Below are 15,882 nucleotides of genomic sequence, written 5' to 3'. Positions count from 1 at the left end.
GAGTCAGTTGGGCTACTTTCTAAAGATACACAAGGCATTTGTTTTGTTTGTTTGTTTGTTTTTCTTCTTGAAAACGAGTGCAGCTGGCAGGGTGGTTCGTGTCTTCAATGCCAAAGTATTACAGGGTTGTTTTGTTTTGTTCCCACAGCCACTGAGTTAAAGCTGCTTTTAACCCAATGGCCATGGGGGAGCCCCTCAACCACTCCTTGGCCTCATGCACCCCGTAAACGCTTGTCTTTTCTAAGGAACACTTGACTGTGCTTGGTGAGTATCAGTGACATTGTCCCCAGCAACAGGGTCTAGCACCCTGAGGGAGGACCCAGGATCCTCAGGAAGTGAGTCTAGCTGTGGGCACCACTAAGCTCCCCAGGGTTTACAGCTTTTCTGCTTCTGACCTCAGACACCCTGCGCATGCAGGAGTTCCCCACTCCATGCTCATAACCATGGGTCCTGGTAAAAGTCCTTTCCATTTTAGAATCTGTTCCCCAAAAGTACCCTCCAAAGTCCTTCTCCCTGCCCTTCCCCAGCACCACTGAAGGCAGGAGAAACTGTAAAAGTGAAGTGTGAAAAGCTAAGTGGTTTCTGGCCCCACAGTACGCACACACCAGGGGGCCTATCTGATATTATTACCTTTGTCTCCTACCCATCCTTGTTTGCTTTTTAGCTGTGCCCCCAGGAGTCCCATCTGCCTGCCATGACTTCCTCATTTATAGTCTAAATTTGGATATTGTCCAGGACCTGAGTGATAGGGATGGGGATAAAATAGGCTAAGCTGGGGGTGAGGTGAGTGCAGAGTGGGTGTGGGAAGGAGAGGTGTGAGCAAACACAAGGCAGAGGAAATCCGGAAGTAATGAGTGAAGTGCAGTAGGCCTCTGGAGATCACCATGCCTGTCACCCGTCTGCAGGTCTAACAGGAGCTTTCAGAGTAACCTGGGTGGCCTAGTCATGGTTATCTCAAGTGACTCCATTACAAACTCCCCGGGTGACAGGAGCCATCAGTCACGTGAAGATGAAGCGGAGCTCCATTTATTCCATCATCTGACTGTTAAGCCCCAAATCGCCAGGGAGTCCTGCAGGTTCCCTTACAAATGTATGTTGACACTCTTCATGCCAACACAGCTGGGACTCCGTGAAGACATCTGGTGAGGGTCCTGGGGAAAATCTTCATGCGTGGGGGAAGAAACGAGGTGAGATCTGGAAGTTCCGGCAGCTGAACCCCATGGATGCCTTCATCACCATTTTGAGGATGGCCCCTAAGTGGAAATGACTTGGCTTCTTGGTGAGGCAAGCCAGTTAACTTCTCATTTTTGAAAGTGGAACAAATGTGTAATCAAGATGTAGGTTTTGCGGTCGCTGCTGTGCTGTTTAGCTGGTGCTGAGAGCTGGGGATGAAGAATATTTGGTTCTGTCGTGCCGGGGATCTTGCACATGTAAGCATATGCTCTACCGCCGAGTTACACCCCAACCCTTCTTGGTTTTGAAATGGGGATGTATTTTGTACCAACCGACAGAATACCACACTGCTGATGTCCTGTGAAATAAAGCACTGATAAAGGAATGTTTCCTAACTCAGGATAGCATGAGATGCTATCAGCCAGATGCCCTGTTCTTGCCTTTATTGATTCTGCAAGAGTGTGTGCCCAAATGATTTAGGTACTTATAACGTAGACAATGAAATGGGACGATGCACACCAGGTGCCCTGTGCTCCCTCTCCTGCTCTGGAGTAACTGACCATTTCTGTGAATCTGAGGATGCTTAAGAAACTAAACCCAAGACTTGCACCCATGTGTCACCCCTGACATCTGCATAGAGCAAAGAGCCCAATTTGTGTTAGAAGTTAAAAAAAAAAAGAAAAAGAAAAAAACAGGAGAGAAAACCTACAGGGGGCGGGTAGGGATGTAGCCCTTGCTTAGCAGGCATGAAGCCCTGGGTGAAACCAGCTCTGGAGAAACTAAGCGTGCCTACAATCCCAGCTGTTTGGAAGTGGAGCCAGGAGATCACAAGTTCAAGGTCATCCTTGGCTTCAGGAGATTCTATCTCAAACAACAAAGTTAAAATCCAAGGGCACCTCTGGCAGTTCTGTCTCAGCCGCACATTCCCCCCGCCGGAGCACTAAAAAGCCTGATGCTCAGACCTCACCCCAACCCATGGTGTCTGTAGCCGAGGCTGGGGTAAAGGCTTTGATGCTCACCAGCAGACCACAGGCTGCAGCCAAATTTGAGACCAACCTCTAAAGTCTCTCACCTCTAGCCTCCCTTAGGCTACCTCAGCTTACCCTTGTTCTAATCTTCATTCTATAAACTTGACAAGAATCAAAAGGCAGGGCCCTGGAAGCCTAGTACCCAATCTATCAGCAGAACCCAATGGCTGAAGGTCATCACTGAAGGCTGAGCCCCTGGGAGATGCTGGCCAGGGTATGTTAGGAGAGGAACACAAGCACAGAGCACCCCCCTTTCTGAATAACTTGGAGAGATGTGTGCTTGGCTTTAGAACCTGCACCTCCCAAAGAGGTCTACTGACGGCATTAAGCATAATAGTGGTTTAAGTCTATAGTTGCTGGAACCATATGGGAAGGCTCATAAAGCATAGACTTTCCGATACCTCTCTCAGTGTCGTGATGTAGTGGGCTCGAGTTAGATCCCAAGACAGTTCATTGGTCTGGAGATTGTTGCCTAAGTAATTTTGTGGTCAATAATGATCAGCTGTCCCCAACAGCTACTGTCCCTCAGCTTCACCAGCTAATTGGATGCTATCTAGAGATGTAGCCTGGGTAACAGGGTGTGTGTCTCGGAATCAGTCCTAGGACCTTGCTCCTGCGACACACATACTCCACTGCCAAGCTATAGCCCTGGTCCCAACAGTATTTCTTAAATTCTTCCTAGATAACTCTAGTAAATATGCTCGCTGGGCTGGGACCTACCGAGCTAAATCATAAATGAGTGGACAGTGTTTTAATTTGCCATTACTCATGGTGACAGACTTATTAGTTTAAGTGTGTTGGGATCATATGCAGAAAGGAACCTTAGGAACGAAGTGAATAGGTGTAGACACCGTTAAGCGGTTGATATTTTTTTCCTAGTGATTACTTTTAAAGAATTAATAATTCAGTATTTGTGCAACCTGATTGTAGGGTGGCCAGGAACAAATGGCCATACCAGACCTAACTGGTACCAGCCTGGTTATGGAGGATGACTGTGTGTGATACATAGAGATGCTATGCCAAGTAGAGGGATGGTACCAGTGGGGCAGCTTTGCTCAGGGACCTCGGACGGTGCCCAAAGCGCCCTGCCCTTTCCCAGTTCACTGCCCACAAAGCAGCACCAAATTATTACTATCCATGCCAGGCACATGCCCTTAATCCCAGCACTTGGGAGGCAGAGGCAGGAGGATCTTCGAGCTCGAGGCCAGGCTGGTCTAGAGAGTAAGTTTTAGGATAGCCAGTGCTACACAGAGAAACCCTATCTTAATGTGTGTGTGTGTGTGTATATGTGTGTGTGTGTGTGTGTGTGTGTATTATCTGAAATGGTTTCCACCATGCATGTCTCTATGGTCTGCTCTTTGGCTGTTTGGTACTTTCCTGGCACCCGGGAGTCTGGTATAAATAGCTGTTTGCAGACTGAATGACTGAAGGAAATGTTCAATAGGTCCACGGGGCTGGGACTGCTACTGGGTGGTAGAGTGCTTGAAGCACGTGTGAGGCATTGGGTTCCATGGCCAGAATTGCCAAAGAGGGAGGGCAGGTGGGGCTGGGGTGGCATTGTTAGTCACCCCCTGTTTCCTGGCTACCAAGGTGGATGCCTTCCTCACTCTAATAACTTTCCTCCTGGAAGCAAGTGGTATGTCCCTACTCACAGAGGAACAGAGCAGTGGTTTTCTTTCAAAAGCTACCAGGACTGAGAAAACAAAATATGGGCAACAAAAGCTTAAAGCATCAGGATAACTCCCCTGTGATGAAAGGTTATGTCCTTGGCTTTTGTGCCCCGGGGGTGAGAGAGACGGGGTGCTTCATTAAAATCCTGCCATGTGAAGGCCGTGCGATCCCTCCCCTCTGGCACAGAGGCATTGCTGTTTTCATTGGACACTCTGGAGTTCCGTGGATTCCATAACTTTTATGAAGTGACAGAAGTCACTCAATATGTTTGCCCTGACACATGTCCTTGAAGAAGATGTGATCGGAATACACAGTCAGTTGAGGAGAGGCGAGGAAGAAGTGTGGAAGCCGCCGTCAGGTGTGGAGAGCTGATCAGGCACACAGGAGACCCACAGTGTTCCGATGCCTTTTTCATTTTCAGTATTTTGTTGTTATTTATTTCTTTTGAGAAAGCTTGCTTAGATTTAACCAGACTTTCCTGGAACCCAAGGCTGACTCTCGTTTGAGTTCTCCACTTGGGAAAGGTGCAGATGTGCATGGTGGCACCTGTCTGCAATCCTAGCACTCAGGAAGCTGAGGCAGGAAAATCACGTTTGCCACCAATCTAGTCTGTGTAATAAGCTCTGGGCTACGCTGTCTGAGAGTCATTTAACTGGTTCTCTGGGATTTTTATTTTCTAAATCTGGCAATATTAATCATAAATAAACATGCACAATTTTTTGGAGAGAGTAAGTTAATTTTTAAGTAAATCAGTCACTGGTGTCCTGGCACAAAAACATCCTGATGGCAAACCTTGACAACCACAGGGATCTGATTTCTGAAATTCAAAGTGCGGTGAGGGAGCAGGAATAAGGAAGATGAGGGCTAACTGACCTAAAACAGAGAAATTCTAAAACCAAGACAGACAACGACTTCTGTTGTAAGGAAAAGAAACAGAGCGGAGGTGGGGGATGAAGCTTGGTAGGACGCTTTCCCGGCCTGAACGAAGCCCTGGTTGTGGGCCAGCCCTGTATGAAACTGCACATGCCTTAAACCCCGCACTCAGAAGGTGGGGGCTGGAGGATCAGGAGTTCAGAGTCATCCTTGGCTGCATTGTGAGTTGGAGGCCAGCCCGGGGTACAAGAAAGTCTGTCTCAAAAAGCAGTGAGACAGGAGACAGAGGCCGGCACTGAGGCCTTCTCTTCCTCTACCTCCTTTCATTTTCCAGGCATGATGTCTGTGATGCCTCACCAACCCAGGCAGAGTTCCCCATCCGCTTCATGTTCCATACACTTTATTTCAAGTTTTCAAAACAACTTTTACCAGATTGAAGGTTAATGTCTCTGGAACCTATACCCAGTGTGGTTCTTGCAGAAGATTCCCCCTAAAATGCCAGTAACCACTGTCCTTTCTAAAAATGTTCAATGCAAATGTTCTGGGTCCGAGGTTCTTTCCATTTCAAGGAGGTGAGTACAAAGGTTTGTTCTATGCAACTCAGAGGTGGAGGAGGCAATAACTGTTCTGAGCTGAAGATGCAGAATGGAAACTCTCACACATTAGAAGAGTTGAGATTGTTGTGTTGTATGTGTGTGTATGTTGTAAGCATGTGTGTGCCTCACCAGTGCACGTATGTGTGAAGGTCAGACGTCAATGTTGGGAGTCTTTCTCTATCACTCTGACCTATCTTTTGAAACAAGATCTCCAACTGAACCTGGAGCTTGTATTTTGGAGAGGCTGGCTCACCATCGAGTCCCTGGGGTCCACCTGTGTCTACCTGCCATCGCTGAGGTTACAGACATACATGCCTCCATGCCAGGCTTTTACATGGTTGCTGGGGACCCAAACTGAGGTCTTTATGCTTGCACAGCTTCATGCTTGCACAGCTTCATGCTTGCACAGCTTCATGATCACCCAGCAAGCAGCTCACCCACTGATCCACGTCACCAGCCCTGAGATTGTTGCTTTAGTGTCAACCATCTTATTGAGATGAGAGCTTTCTGGGTAGCCAAGGTTGGCCTCAAACCAACAATCCTCCTGCCTCAATTTTTCAATTGTTGAGATTATAGGTATGCAGTACTACATCTGGCTAAGATTGAGGATAATTAACATTTTGGAATAGAATTAGGAAACTGGATAAGCTAGAAATAATATTGAGCCAGGTATTACTAGTATAGACGTTGATTATAGCAAGTCTTAGGTTACAAGATAAATTTCATGTCGTTCATTCACCCGGCCAGTCAGGCACCACATTTTATTGTATGTCTGCTGGACCAGTGCCAAGCACTGAACTAAATCTGGGCTACTAGAGTAAATGAGAGCAGACCAGGCCCTTGCCTCCCAGGGCAATGACTAAGTCAGGACAATAACATACAGATCGGGAATTATGGGGCCAACGAACAAAAACTGGACTGTGTTCGCGTACAGAGAGTCATGAGGGTATGGAAGGCAAAGAGGGTATGGGACTGCACTCAGGACATCCTCACAAATGATGGCGTCTGAATAGTCCATTGAGCAAAGACCACAGGAGAAGGTGGCAGAGCTGAGGGCCGGGCACACAGAAAAGCCCAGTATTCTCACACAACTTGGCACCATTGAGTGGCTGCCCCATGAGGCAAACGGCGGGAAGTGATGAGGGTTAAGTGAAACAAGAGTTCAAGCCCAGTTCACATGGTGTCCTGTCATGACGTCAGAGCATGTGGGGTCTAGCCCGGGAGAAAAACACCGAGCGGGTGAGTACAGGAAGGTGTCTGCATTTGTGTTGCAGAATGATTGCTCTGAATTTGTGTGAGATGGGATGGAAATGATACCAGAGTTAATGAGGCTGCTTAAGATGTCAGCAGGGTATCCCAGATAAGATGCAGGGTGGGTGCGAGCCACCAGGGAGCACAGAATGAGTCCTGTTTCCCGACGCGCTCAGCTGACCGCACCCATGCTGTACCCAAGGGGAATTGAGGATGAAATCAAGTTTACAGATGGATGGAGATGCCCTGGGTAGAGGTGAGTATTCGGGAAGTACCTCAGCCTAAGAGTGGGACGGAAGTCACACGGTGGTATGCCGGCCCAGGAACATGGAGCAGGCCAAAGTGGGGCAGGGAGCAACAGTAGTGTGAAGTGAGCAGCTGGAAAAGAAAGATTTGTAATCCCAAACTGAAAAGGAGACCTACAAAAACTAGCATCATAAGACCCAAGGAAGAGGGCTGGCTTCAGTCATATAACATTCACGACTATAAAGGCTACTTGAAGCTCCACGGCCAGGGTAAAAAGCAGGGGTGAGGGTAGGATGGATCCCAAATAGCCCCCATTACTCAGATTTTGCTAGGCCCTGGATCATCTTTTTTAAATTTCTCTTTTTCTTTTTTCTTTTTATTCGTGTGTGTGTGTGTGTGTGTGTGTGTGTGTGTGTGTGTGTGTGTGTGTGTGTGTGTTGTGTTGTGTTTGGCTGGGTGCCCACACAGGCCAGAAGAAGGCATTAGATCCCCTGGAGCTGGAGTTACAGGTAAATGTGAGCTACTTGACTTGTGTGCTGGGACCCAAACTCCAGTCCTCTGCAAGAACAGCAAGAGCTCTATCGGGAGGTCTTAGTGGCGCATGCCTTTTTTAATCCTAGCAGTCAGGAGACAGGGGCACCAGGATCTCTGAGTTCCAGGCCAGCCTGATCCAGGACAGCCAGGGCTACACAGAGAAATCCTGTCTCAAAAACCAAAAAAAAACAAGCAAAGAGCTCTTAACTTCTGAGCCATCGTCTCTCCAGGCTTTGTCATGCTTTTCGTCTGAAGGAAACAGTACCACAGATATTGTTGCAGTACAGCTCTAGAATGTGTCCCCACATCTCATGTATTAAAGGCTTGGTTGCCAGGCTGTGGCACTCTCACCTGGTGAGGGAACCTTTAGTAGGTGGGGGCCAGTAGAAGAAAATTAGGTCACTGCAGGCATGGCCTTGGAGGAGATGCTGGGACTCAGTCTACTCCCCGTCTCCACTTCCCAGCTGCCCACAGTGAGCAGTTTTCTGCACCAGAGACTCCTAGCCATAGTGTGTCTTCTCACTACAGGCCCAAAGACAACATGGGCCAACTGACTCTGGACTCAGACCGTGACCTAAAATAAGCCTTTCTTCCGTAGAAATTCACTTCTTCAGATGTTTTACTTTGGTTTTGCTCATTTGTTTGTTTTGGGTTTTGTGTCTTTTTGTTTATCAGTCGGTTGGTTGGGACTGGGGTTTAAACTAGGACTTCACACGTGCTGGGCCACTCTGCCACCGAGCTCTATCCCTAGCCCTTCCTCGGCTATGTTATTGCACTGACAGAATGCTCAGCAAAACAGCCGTGGCCAGACTTGACATCATTTCTATCCCTTACTCCCAAATCTCTATTCCCCCTTCTTCTGCGGATGGACATTAGATTTTCTTTTCTCCCCTAGTTTTACAAATGGCACAGTCCACATTGTTGGCCTGGTCTCTTTGCTGCACATTCCTGAGTGATCTGGACTAAACCCTCAGGATGGCAGAGTAAGAACGTTTCCAAGCCACCCTCCAGAAAGGCTGCACAGAAAAACTCCCCTCTCCAGCAACCCGATCCATTTAAGAAAACGTTCCCAGTGGGCAACAGCTAGAAATACCAGATGAAATAAGAGAAGCTGCTTTTAAATGTCTAAAGAAATCTCAAGAAAGCAAGGATATCATGTCTGGAGGGGCAGAGGTCACAGGTAATCCCAGCACTAAGAAAGTTGAGGTAGGAAGACTGTGAGTTTGAGCTAACCTGAGCTAGAGACAGACTCTATTTCATGAAAACAAAACAAAACAACAACTAAAAAACCCTAAATACCAACAAGATTGTAGAGGAAATGAAAACCCAGAGCCTACCTGGTTTTGCGGATTGCCTCAGACAAAGACTTGGGCTCCAGGGATCTGAGAGACTATGCAATGCTTTTAGGGAACCCCTCTCCAATAACTGTGTCAAAAGTTACAGCCACAACACCAGGCCATGGCCTAAAGGGTATGTCAGAGTGGATAACAGTATTCAGCCCTCATGTCAGCTGGGACAACCCCGACCCTGTTAGCAATCGTTACCTTTCTCACCGGCCACCTCCCTGTCCCTATGGTTATTCCTGGTTATTGACTGGCCTCACTGTTGGTTCTGCTGTGATGGCTCACATCTTTCCAGAGGTGCTGACACCCTCCTCATGCAGCTCTCAGAGACTGAGTCCTACTGTCTGCCTGTCCCGTGGTTGAAGTGAAGCCTGAGGTCCAGTCATACCTTCCTCTAAGCTCAACACAGCCCTGGCTTCATTCCTCGTGTGTCGTATAGAGGAGGATGTTGCACTTTCAAGGCGTTAGGGGTTGATGGAGAGAGTCTGGAGTTAAACAGGTGAGCCATTCCCTGCATGCCCAGGCTCTGCCCTCAGCGTCCTCGAGACTTTGCTCATGACTGGGAAGCCACGTAGCAAGTAGCAAGATTCAGTCCCTACGAACGTTAGAAGAAAATCATCCGGTAGATAACAGCAGACATAAAGAGAACAGGAGGCCAAGCTTAAAGCAAAAACTCAGGAAAACACAGATATGTTAGACTTTCTAGAAATGCAAATAGTGCTCACTAGAATCAAAAGCTCAGTGGGCGGGTTAAGCTGCAGATCGCTGTGCACAGTTCCTGTTTCCCCACATCGTGGGCAGCCTCTGAGTGAGGGTGGTGCACACGGTAGCAGGCGGGCCGAGTACGGGGCACGCGGTGTCTTCACAGAACTGAACTCATCCCGAAAGGCCCCCCCCCTCCCGGTTTCCCGGAACCTGGAACTGTAGACTCTTTTGAGCCCCATCCCCTGCTGGGTTGGGTCTGCTTGGCTGTGGTTTCTGTTGCTATTGGTGTTGAGGCTGGGTCTCTCTGTATGGCCCCACTAAACGTTGACCTCGGTCCTTCTGAGCCCCCACCCCACCCCAGTGCTGGGATCTCGGGCATTCACCACCAGCACCAGTATTTGTCTTTTCTTCTGTACTCTCTTTTTTAGTCTTCTCTCTCCTCTCTTCCCTCTCTTTTCTTTCGTTGTACTTTTATATCCCTAATCACCCCTGGAGTCAGTTCCCGGCTGGGCATGGCCATCCTTTCTCTCCCGGTTCCCACACCCCAAAGCCTCTCACCTAAAGGCTCTAACATCCTGCTCTTCTTGATTCTGCTCTTAACTCTGCTAGCCCCCAGCTCCTCTAATCACGCTACACCTCTTTCAGCTCCTGCTTCCCTTACAGCGACCCACAATAAACCTGGCTCTTACCGTTCCTTTTCCCGTGGACAGGTCTTGGCCACAGCAAGCAAATACCATTCTGTTACTAACATGCAGGAACCGCAAAGCTTGGCCTTCCTGTATACAGACCTCAACTCCAGCCTCCTGAAGATCCCGCACTGGCTGAGATGTGCTGTCCGGAGTTCGTTTCAACTATGCTCATTGATTTGGTCAAAATCCAAGGAAAGCTATTTTCCTACTTGCCTCCTGTTTGTTTCCCTGGGGATAATTTCACTTGAGATGGTTTTCAGTTCTGACCCTGGCTGTCCATCAAAAGACAGGCTGACACACAGGGAATGAGGCCGACCTCCTGCAAGAGTAAATACTATATATGCTTGTTGTTACAAAGGCTTCATTTGGGGTCGACCTTAGAAGATGCTTGCCGTCGAGAGAGTGGCACTGTTCAGGAGTCTGGACTTTTCTACTAAACATCCACAGACAATTTATTTTTTAATAACTAAAGACATAAAAAATAACCTGGGCTCTAATTCATATTCTTAAGCACCATTGGCTCAAAAGGATATGCATTGATTGCTTTAAAAACTAAGCTTTAATGTGGAATGGCCTCTCCCTGGACTAATGTCCAAGTATGCAGCCTTTATCATCTAGCTTTCTGCAAGTGGTATTTTGCACTTTTTAGGCGGTAAGGATACAGACAGGCCCCAAGCAGCATGGTGGCTTATGGAGACTCTCTCTGAACAGCACTGCAAGCATGCTTTCATCTCTGACTTCGGATTTTCCTCTGTACCGCCTGCTTTCAGAGCTCTGTGGTTCTTAAAGATCAGCCTCATAGTCATTTTAACATCTACTAACATCTACTAACATTTAACATCTACTAACAATTACAGAGTCCATAGTATATGCTAAGCTCTGGCAGAGTTTAGGAAATTCAATGATAAAGAGAATATTTTTTTCCTGCATATGCTCATGGCTCCTTCCAGCTTCCCCCCAGCTCCAAAGCACAGTGTACTACACAAGTGCACATACAGTGCACTACACAAGTATGGACTTCCCATCTCACTTGGAAGGTCACACACACACCCCTCACACGCTGCTTCAGACGCTTGGGCACACCACACAGAGTGCCCTGCCAGAGAGCCTGAGAGACTGGGAGAGACGTACCTGCCAGCCTCTAGGAAGCTGCCATCTCTGTGACATCAGTGTCTGATGTCACCACCCTATCTAAATGACAATAGCACATTTTCCTTCTGCTTTAGACACAGCCCTTCCCTAGAAGCAGGCATTATCTACCCATCCACAGAAACCAGAGACTGCAAGTGTATCTACAAAGGGCAAGTTAACAGAACCTTCAGAGGCCATTGAGGGAGTGTTGCTTGTTGTAGCAACTGCAGAGAGAGCCGGTCAACGGCTGCTCAGCCTGAAGTACTGAGATGTGGTGCTGTCTCGCCCAATACCTTGACTGCCTGCAGTCATACTAGCCCTTAGAGCAAATGTTCATTAGTAACAATGGGTGCAAAGAAAACCCCCCCCAAGGTCCCAAGATCAAAGAAAAGCAGATCAAAGAATTATCTGGATGTTAGGGAGTGGACGAATGGATGCCTGATAATTATTTCCTATTTACATCTTTTTCCAAATCCTTTCCAGGAGTACACTTCCATACCCTAGTTGTTTGCCTTTTTTTTTTTTTTTCCTCCAAGAGGTTTTTGGAAGCAGCAGAGTTCTCAGCTATTAAAGTGAAATCATTACTTCTGTCTTTTAGCAGACTGGAACATTCTTTTCCATGAACTGCCAAAAAGTTTATGGTTTTCTTAATATGCCCAGTAAAGCTGATTAATTACAAGGATCATAAAAGGCCAAGATAGCCGGGGGTTTAGAACAAGCGAGAGGCTGCGAGGAAAGCAAGATCCATCCTCCAGCCCTGCCCTCCCAGAAAAGACAGTTTTCATTTTCTTTGCTTTTAAGTTTCACCGAAAAGATTAGGTTTTCTGGGTGGGAAACCCTCCCGAAAGAGTCCTGTAGCCGCGGGCACTCACAGGCTTCCGTATTTCGTTCCCAGCTGGAGGTCGCTTACCCTGGTCCGAGTGACAGAGCGCGAGTCCCAGGGCCAAGACCAGGGCGACACACAGCGCGGTCATGTCAGCTGGCTCGCCCCGCGCTCAGGATGCTGCGGAGCCCCGGTCTCTCTCCGACGCGCACATTTCCTGTTTCCTGCTCCTTTGGGTCGGTGCTCACTTGAAGGAGAGGTGTTTGCCTGATTTTTAGGAAGTGATGTAACTCCTCTGCAGGAGCCTGTCAGACTGGCAAGGGTTGCAACAGAGGAGCTGCTTGCTGGCCCAGCACTGATTCAGTTAGCACCTCCCTAGCCCTCGGGAGTCTGGGCCTCCACCTTTCTGTCCCTGAGAAACCCAGGCCGTTGCTCAGGTGCCATTCAGCATCTGGAGGGGGCCTGGACCACAAAGACGTTCTAACTTGGCAAGTTTGCACATCTCTCTGGCCGATCTCTGGAGCTGTCCAGAGCCTTGGATAGCGCTGACCTGAACTCAGTGCTGATGGCGTTGTCTCAGATCAGCGCTGTCTGGGAATAGGCATTAGCCACATTGTCCTGGGCACTGGGCTGAGCCTCGTGGGAAGTGAACTTTTGCATGAAGTAAACTTAATTTTAAATTTGAACAACTTCACGCACTGAATGGCTGTTGGGATGGACAACACGGCTGAAAAAACTGGAAAAAAAAAAAAAAAAAAAAAAAAAACACTGGAAAATTGCTCTTTCCCCTACCTCAGCCCTCCAGTGCCTGCTCCCCAGAGGCCCCATTTGGGTCTACGGATAGCACTGCACCTTGCTTCCCCGGGAGAAATATCTTTGCAAGGAAGACTTTGCACAGGGGGCGTGCAGGTGGGAAGTGGACCTGTACCTCCTGACCTTTCTTTTACACAGCAATGCGTTTCTATGGGGCTGTTAACCAGCAAAACAGGATTGAATAGGATTAGGATAAGGCTGGAAATCCTACCCAGCGGAAACAATGAAGAAGGGGGGGGCGACTCTTTTACATACTCCAGTGGCTAGAGTGCGCTGGAGCCCTTCCCTTGGTTGGATTAGTCCCGATGCACACTGCTGATTACGTTCCTCATTGCGTTTGTTGTGGTGCCTAGAGACAGGGGAGCAAAGAAGAGCATCAGACTCCTCTATACCCAGTGTCACCTCTGTCCCATCCTGTCCCAGGTGAGCTGCTAGGTGTGAACATACCAAGTGACCTGGGTTCCGCAGCCCCTGACACAGCCATGAACTTGTTCTTCAGCCCATTGCTTTTCAGTGTTTACCTCACTTCTTGTCTCCATAAAGAGTGGTGATTCACATGACAATCGGTGCATTCGTGGACTGACAGTATGCGTTTTAATATCTTAAAGTGACAACTGAAGCCACTCTTGATACACCACACTTTTGCACGTTGGGAACAATGCAAGAGACAAGAGATGTGTTTGGAACTGGATGATCGATCTGAAAGCAGCCGAGAAGGAACTATTCATCACTCTGGCTGAGAGTCAATAGGACCCTGACTCCAAGACACTGTGGCGCAGAGTTTGGGTGGCAATTATTCCTGTGGGAGTGAGTTTTTCTTCAGCTGTGACACACACACCTGCAGAAGAGAAGGCCCGGGACCCGGGAGTTCAGAGCTTCACTGTGTCATCGACATCCTCTTAACACAGCTTTGGCTCTTCGGCTGAGGCACACATTTGACAAGGGCGAGGCTGTCTGCCCGACTCCTTCCAGTCAGTGTTGAGCTGAACTACAGGTCTCCCACCGAACCCCAGGCATGGGCTGAGGGTTGAGTTTCCACAGGCAGGCTGCTCTGTGTCAGTTCTGAGTAGCGTGAGAGTCTCCCCCTGTTAGAATGATGGACAATGTAAAGCAAGACTGCAGAGAACCCCCGCCCAGCGCCTCGTTTTCTTTTGACCTCTGTGCTCACTAAGACCCTCAGCATGATGCATTGGATCTTAAGGGGAAGAAAATTACCATCATTGATCGGGAAAGTGGCAACAGCCCAGAGAGCCGCCCACTGCAGCTAAAATCACCAGGGACTGTGTGGCAGGAAAGGGCTGTTTACCTCTGTTTGTTCTCAGCTCACCACCCATTCATTCTGGAAAGTGACTGCCAGGGCCTCAGATTAAATTCTGGTACACTCTCGGCAGGAAATCAGGGCCTCAGTCCTCACCCCCGAGGCCCTGATCTTTGTGACTGGCAGGCCCACGGGTGCCTGAGGATAGCTGTGGAACAGCAAGAAGAAAGGGATCGTGGGCATCCAGGAGATGCCCTGAGGCCTCACCAGGCTCAAGGGCTCACAGAGGTGAGCCGGCGTCTGGCTTTGGTTCTGAGGTTGCCTACTCCCTTCCCCGGAGAGAGGCTTTTCCAGTCATCTGTTCAGTCTACAGAGGTGACTCTCTGCCACCATCACTGCTTCCTGTCCTGACTCATTAGTGTTACACACATGCAGGACTACCTCACACACTCGTGCACACACACAGTGGTGCACATACCACACACACCATGCTCGTGCACACTCTCCCTCACATCCTCATAACTGCACTCACAGCTCCCCCTCCACACACATTCCCGCACACCATGGGACGGAGCAAACAAGAACCCACAGTGGCCAATTAATTCCAAGCTCATTCTAGCAAGGGAGCTGGCTCCGATCTTTGGCAGAAACCTTCAGACGGGCTGGGGCTGGGAAAGCTTCCCAGCGTAGCAAAGGAAAGGCTGCGTGCAGGCGGGCTGCGAGGAAGGCTCTTGGCCACAGGAACAATGGCAAGTTCAGGCTGTTGTTTTCAGCAACCGATGAGCAGCCTGCCCTTGGTGTCTCCAGACTCAGGCGGTGGGATAAAAATCCGAGTCTCCGTCAGATAGTGACCGCCCTGCAACGTCGCTTTAGAGCAGGCTGTCTTCTGAACTGGCTGCTGGGGACAAGAGGGAGGTTTCCTGGGCTGTGGCAGGTCCAAGTGCTTTTGCACATACGATCTGGTAGTGCCGTTTGTATGTCCGGCTTCCTATGATCACCCCATGCACGCTCACATACATTCTGCAGTTTTCTCACACTCTAAAACGCGCCCACGAATGCATGCTTTCCAGACCATTTTTCTGTGTCCAGAGAAGGGGCTGGCAGCTCCTTGGTACGTCCTAACCAGGAGCAGACCCTCAGACAAGGGTACCGACAGCAGCAGAGGCTGTAAATCCTCCTGAAGGCAGCATGAAAGGGGGAGGGGGCAACGAAGGCCCCAGGAACCAAAGACATGCCAGAGAAGGCAGGTGAGGGTAATGGCTGGGGCAACAAGAGGAGAAGAAACCCCAGCATGTGCAGGGAGCTGGTATGTGTGTGTGTGTGTGTGTGTGTGTGTGTGTGTGTGTGTGTGTATGTGTGTGTGTGTGTGTGTGGTGGGGGGGGAGTTGTTGCAGGGGATGAGGCTGGCTTGCCTCTGCCCTTGGAGGGGCAGTACCTGACCCTGCATGGCCAGCTTCTTCCAAGTCCAGCTGCACCGCTGGAGTCCCTGTCCTTACATCCTGGCTGCCAGCCCTCTGGTCCCACATGCCCTGCTGGTCATCTAGGGGGCCGGACTCCTTGTGAGATGGATGAGGGGGACTAACTTCTCCCCGGGCTCTGGGCACGGGTTAGGTATTGGTGACGCATTCTTTACAACGGCTAAAGCTGCCCTTTCTTACTGCTCCAAGCACGCCTGCCAAAGCTCATTTTCCCTAAGGAAGCCAAGACACGGGGGACAATCTGAACCTCGAATTAGCAGGTACTGAACG

General features: G+C 49.1%; 1 protein-coding gene across 1 annotated transcript in view; it reads right to left on the bottom strand.

Annotated features, from left to right (window-relative positions):
- The window catches only part of Tmem154 (transmembrane protein 154), a 38,440-nt gene extending 26,058 nt beyond the window's left edge, over nucleotides 1-12,382 (bottom strand). The window contains exon 1 of the mRNA XM_028894283.2: nucleotides 12,151-12,382. Within this exon, the coding sequence (XP_028750116.1) occupies nucleotides 12,151-12,214 (64 nt within the window). The 5' untranslated portion in view covers nucleotides 12,215-12,382. The remainder of the gene's footprint in view (nucleotides 1-12,150) is intronic.
- Nucleotides 12,383-15,882: the final 3,500 nt, after the last annotated feature.

This window comes from Peromyscus leucopus, chromosome 6 (assembly GCF_004664715.2).
Source record: "Peromyscus leucopus breed LL Stock chromosome 6, UCI_PerLeu_2.1, whole genome shotgun sequence".
NCBI lineage: Eukaryota > Metazoa > Chordata > Mammalia > Rodentia > Cricetidae > Peromyscus > Peromyscus leucopus.
The sequence above is the reverse complement of the archived record's forward strand: the minus strand, read 5'-3'. Positions and strand labels throughout refer to the sequence as shown.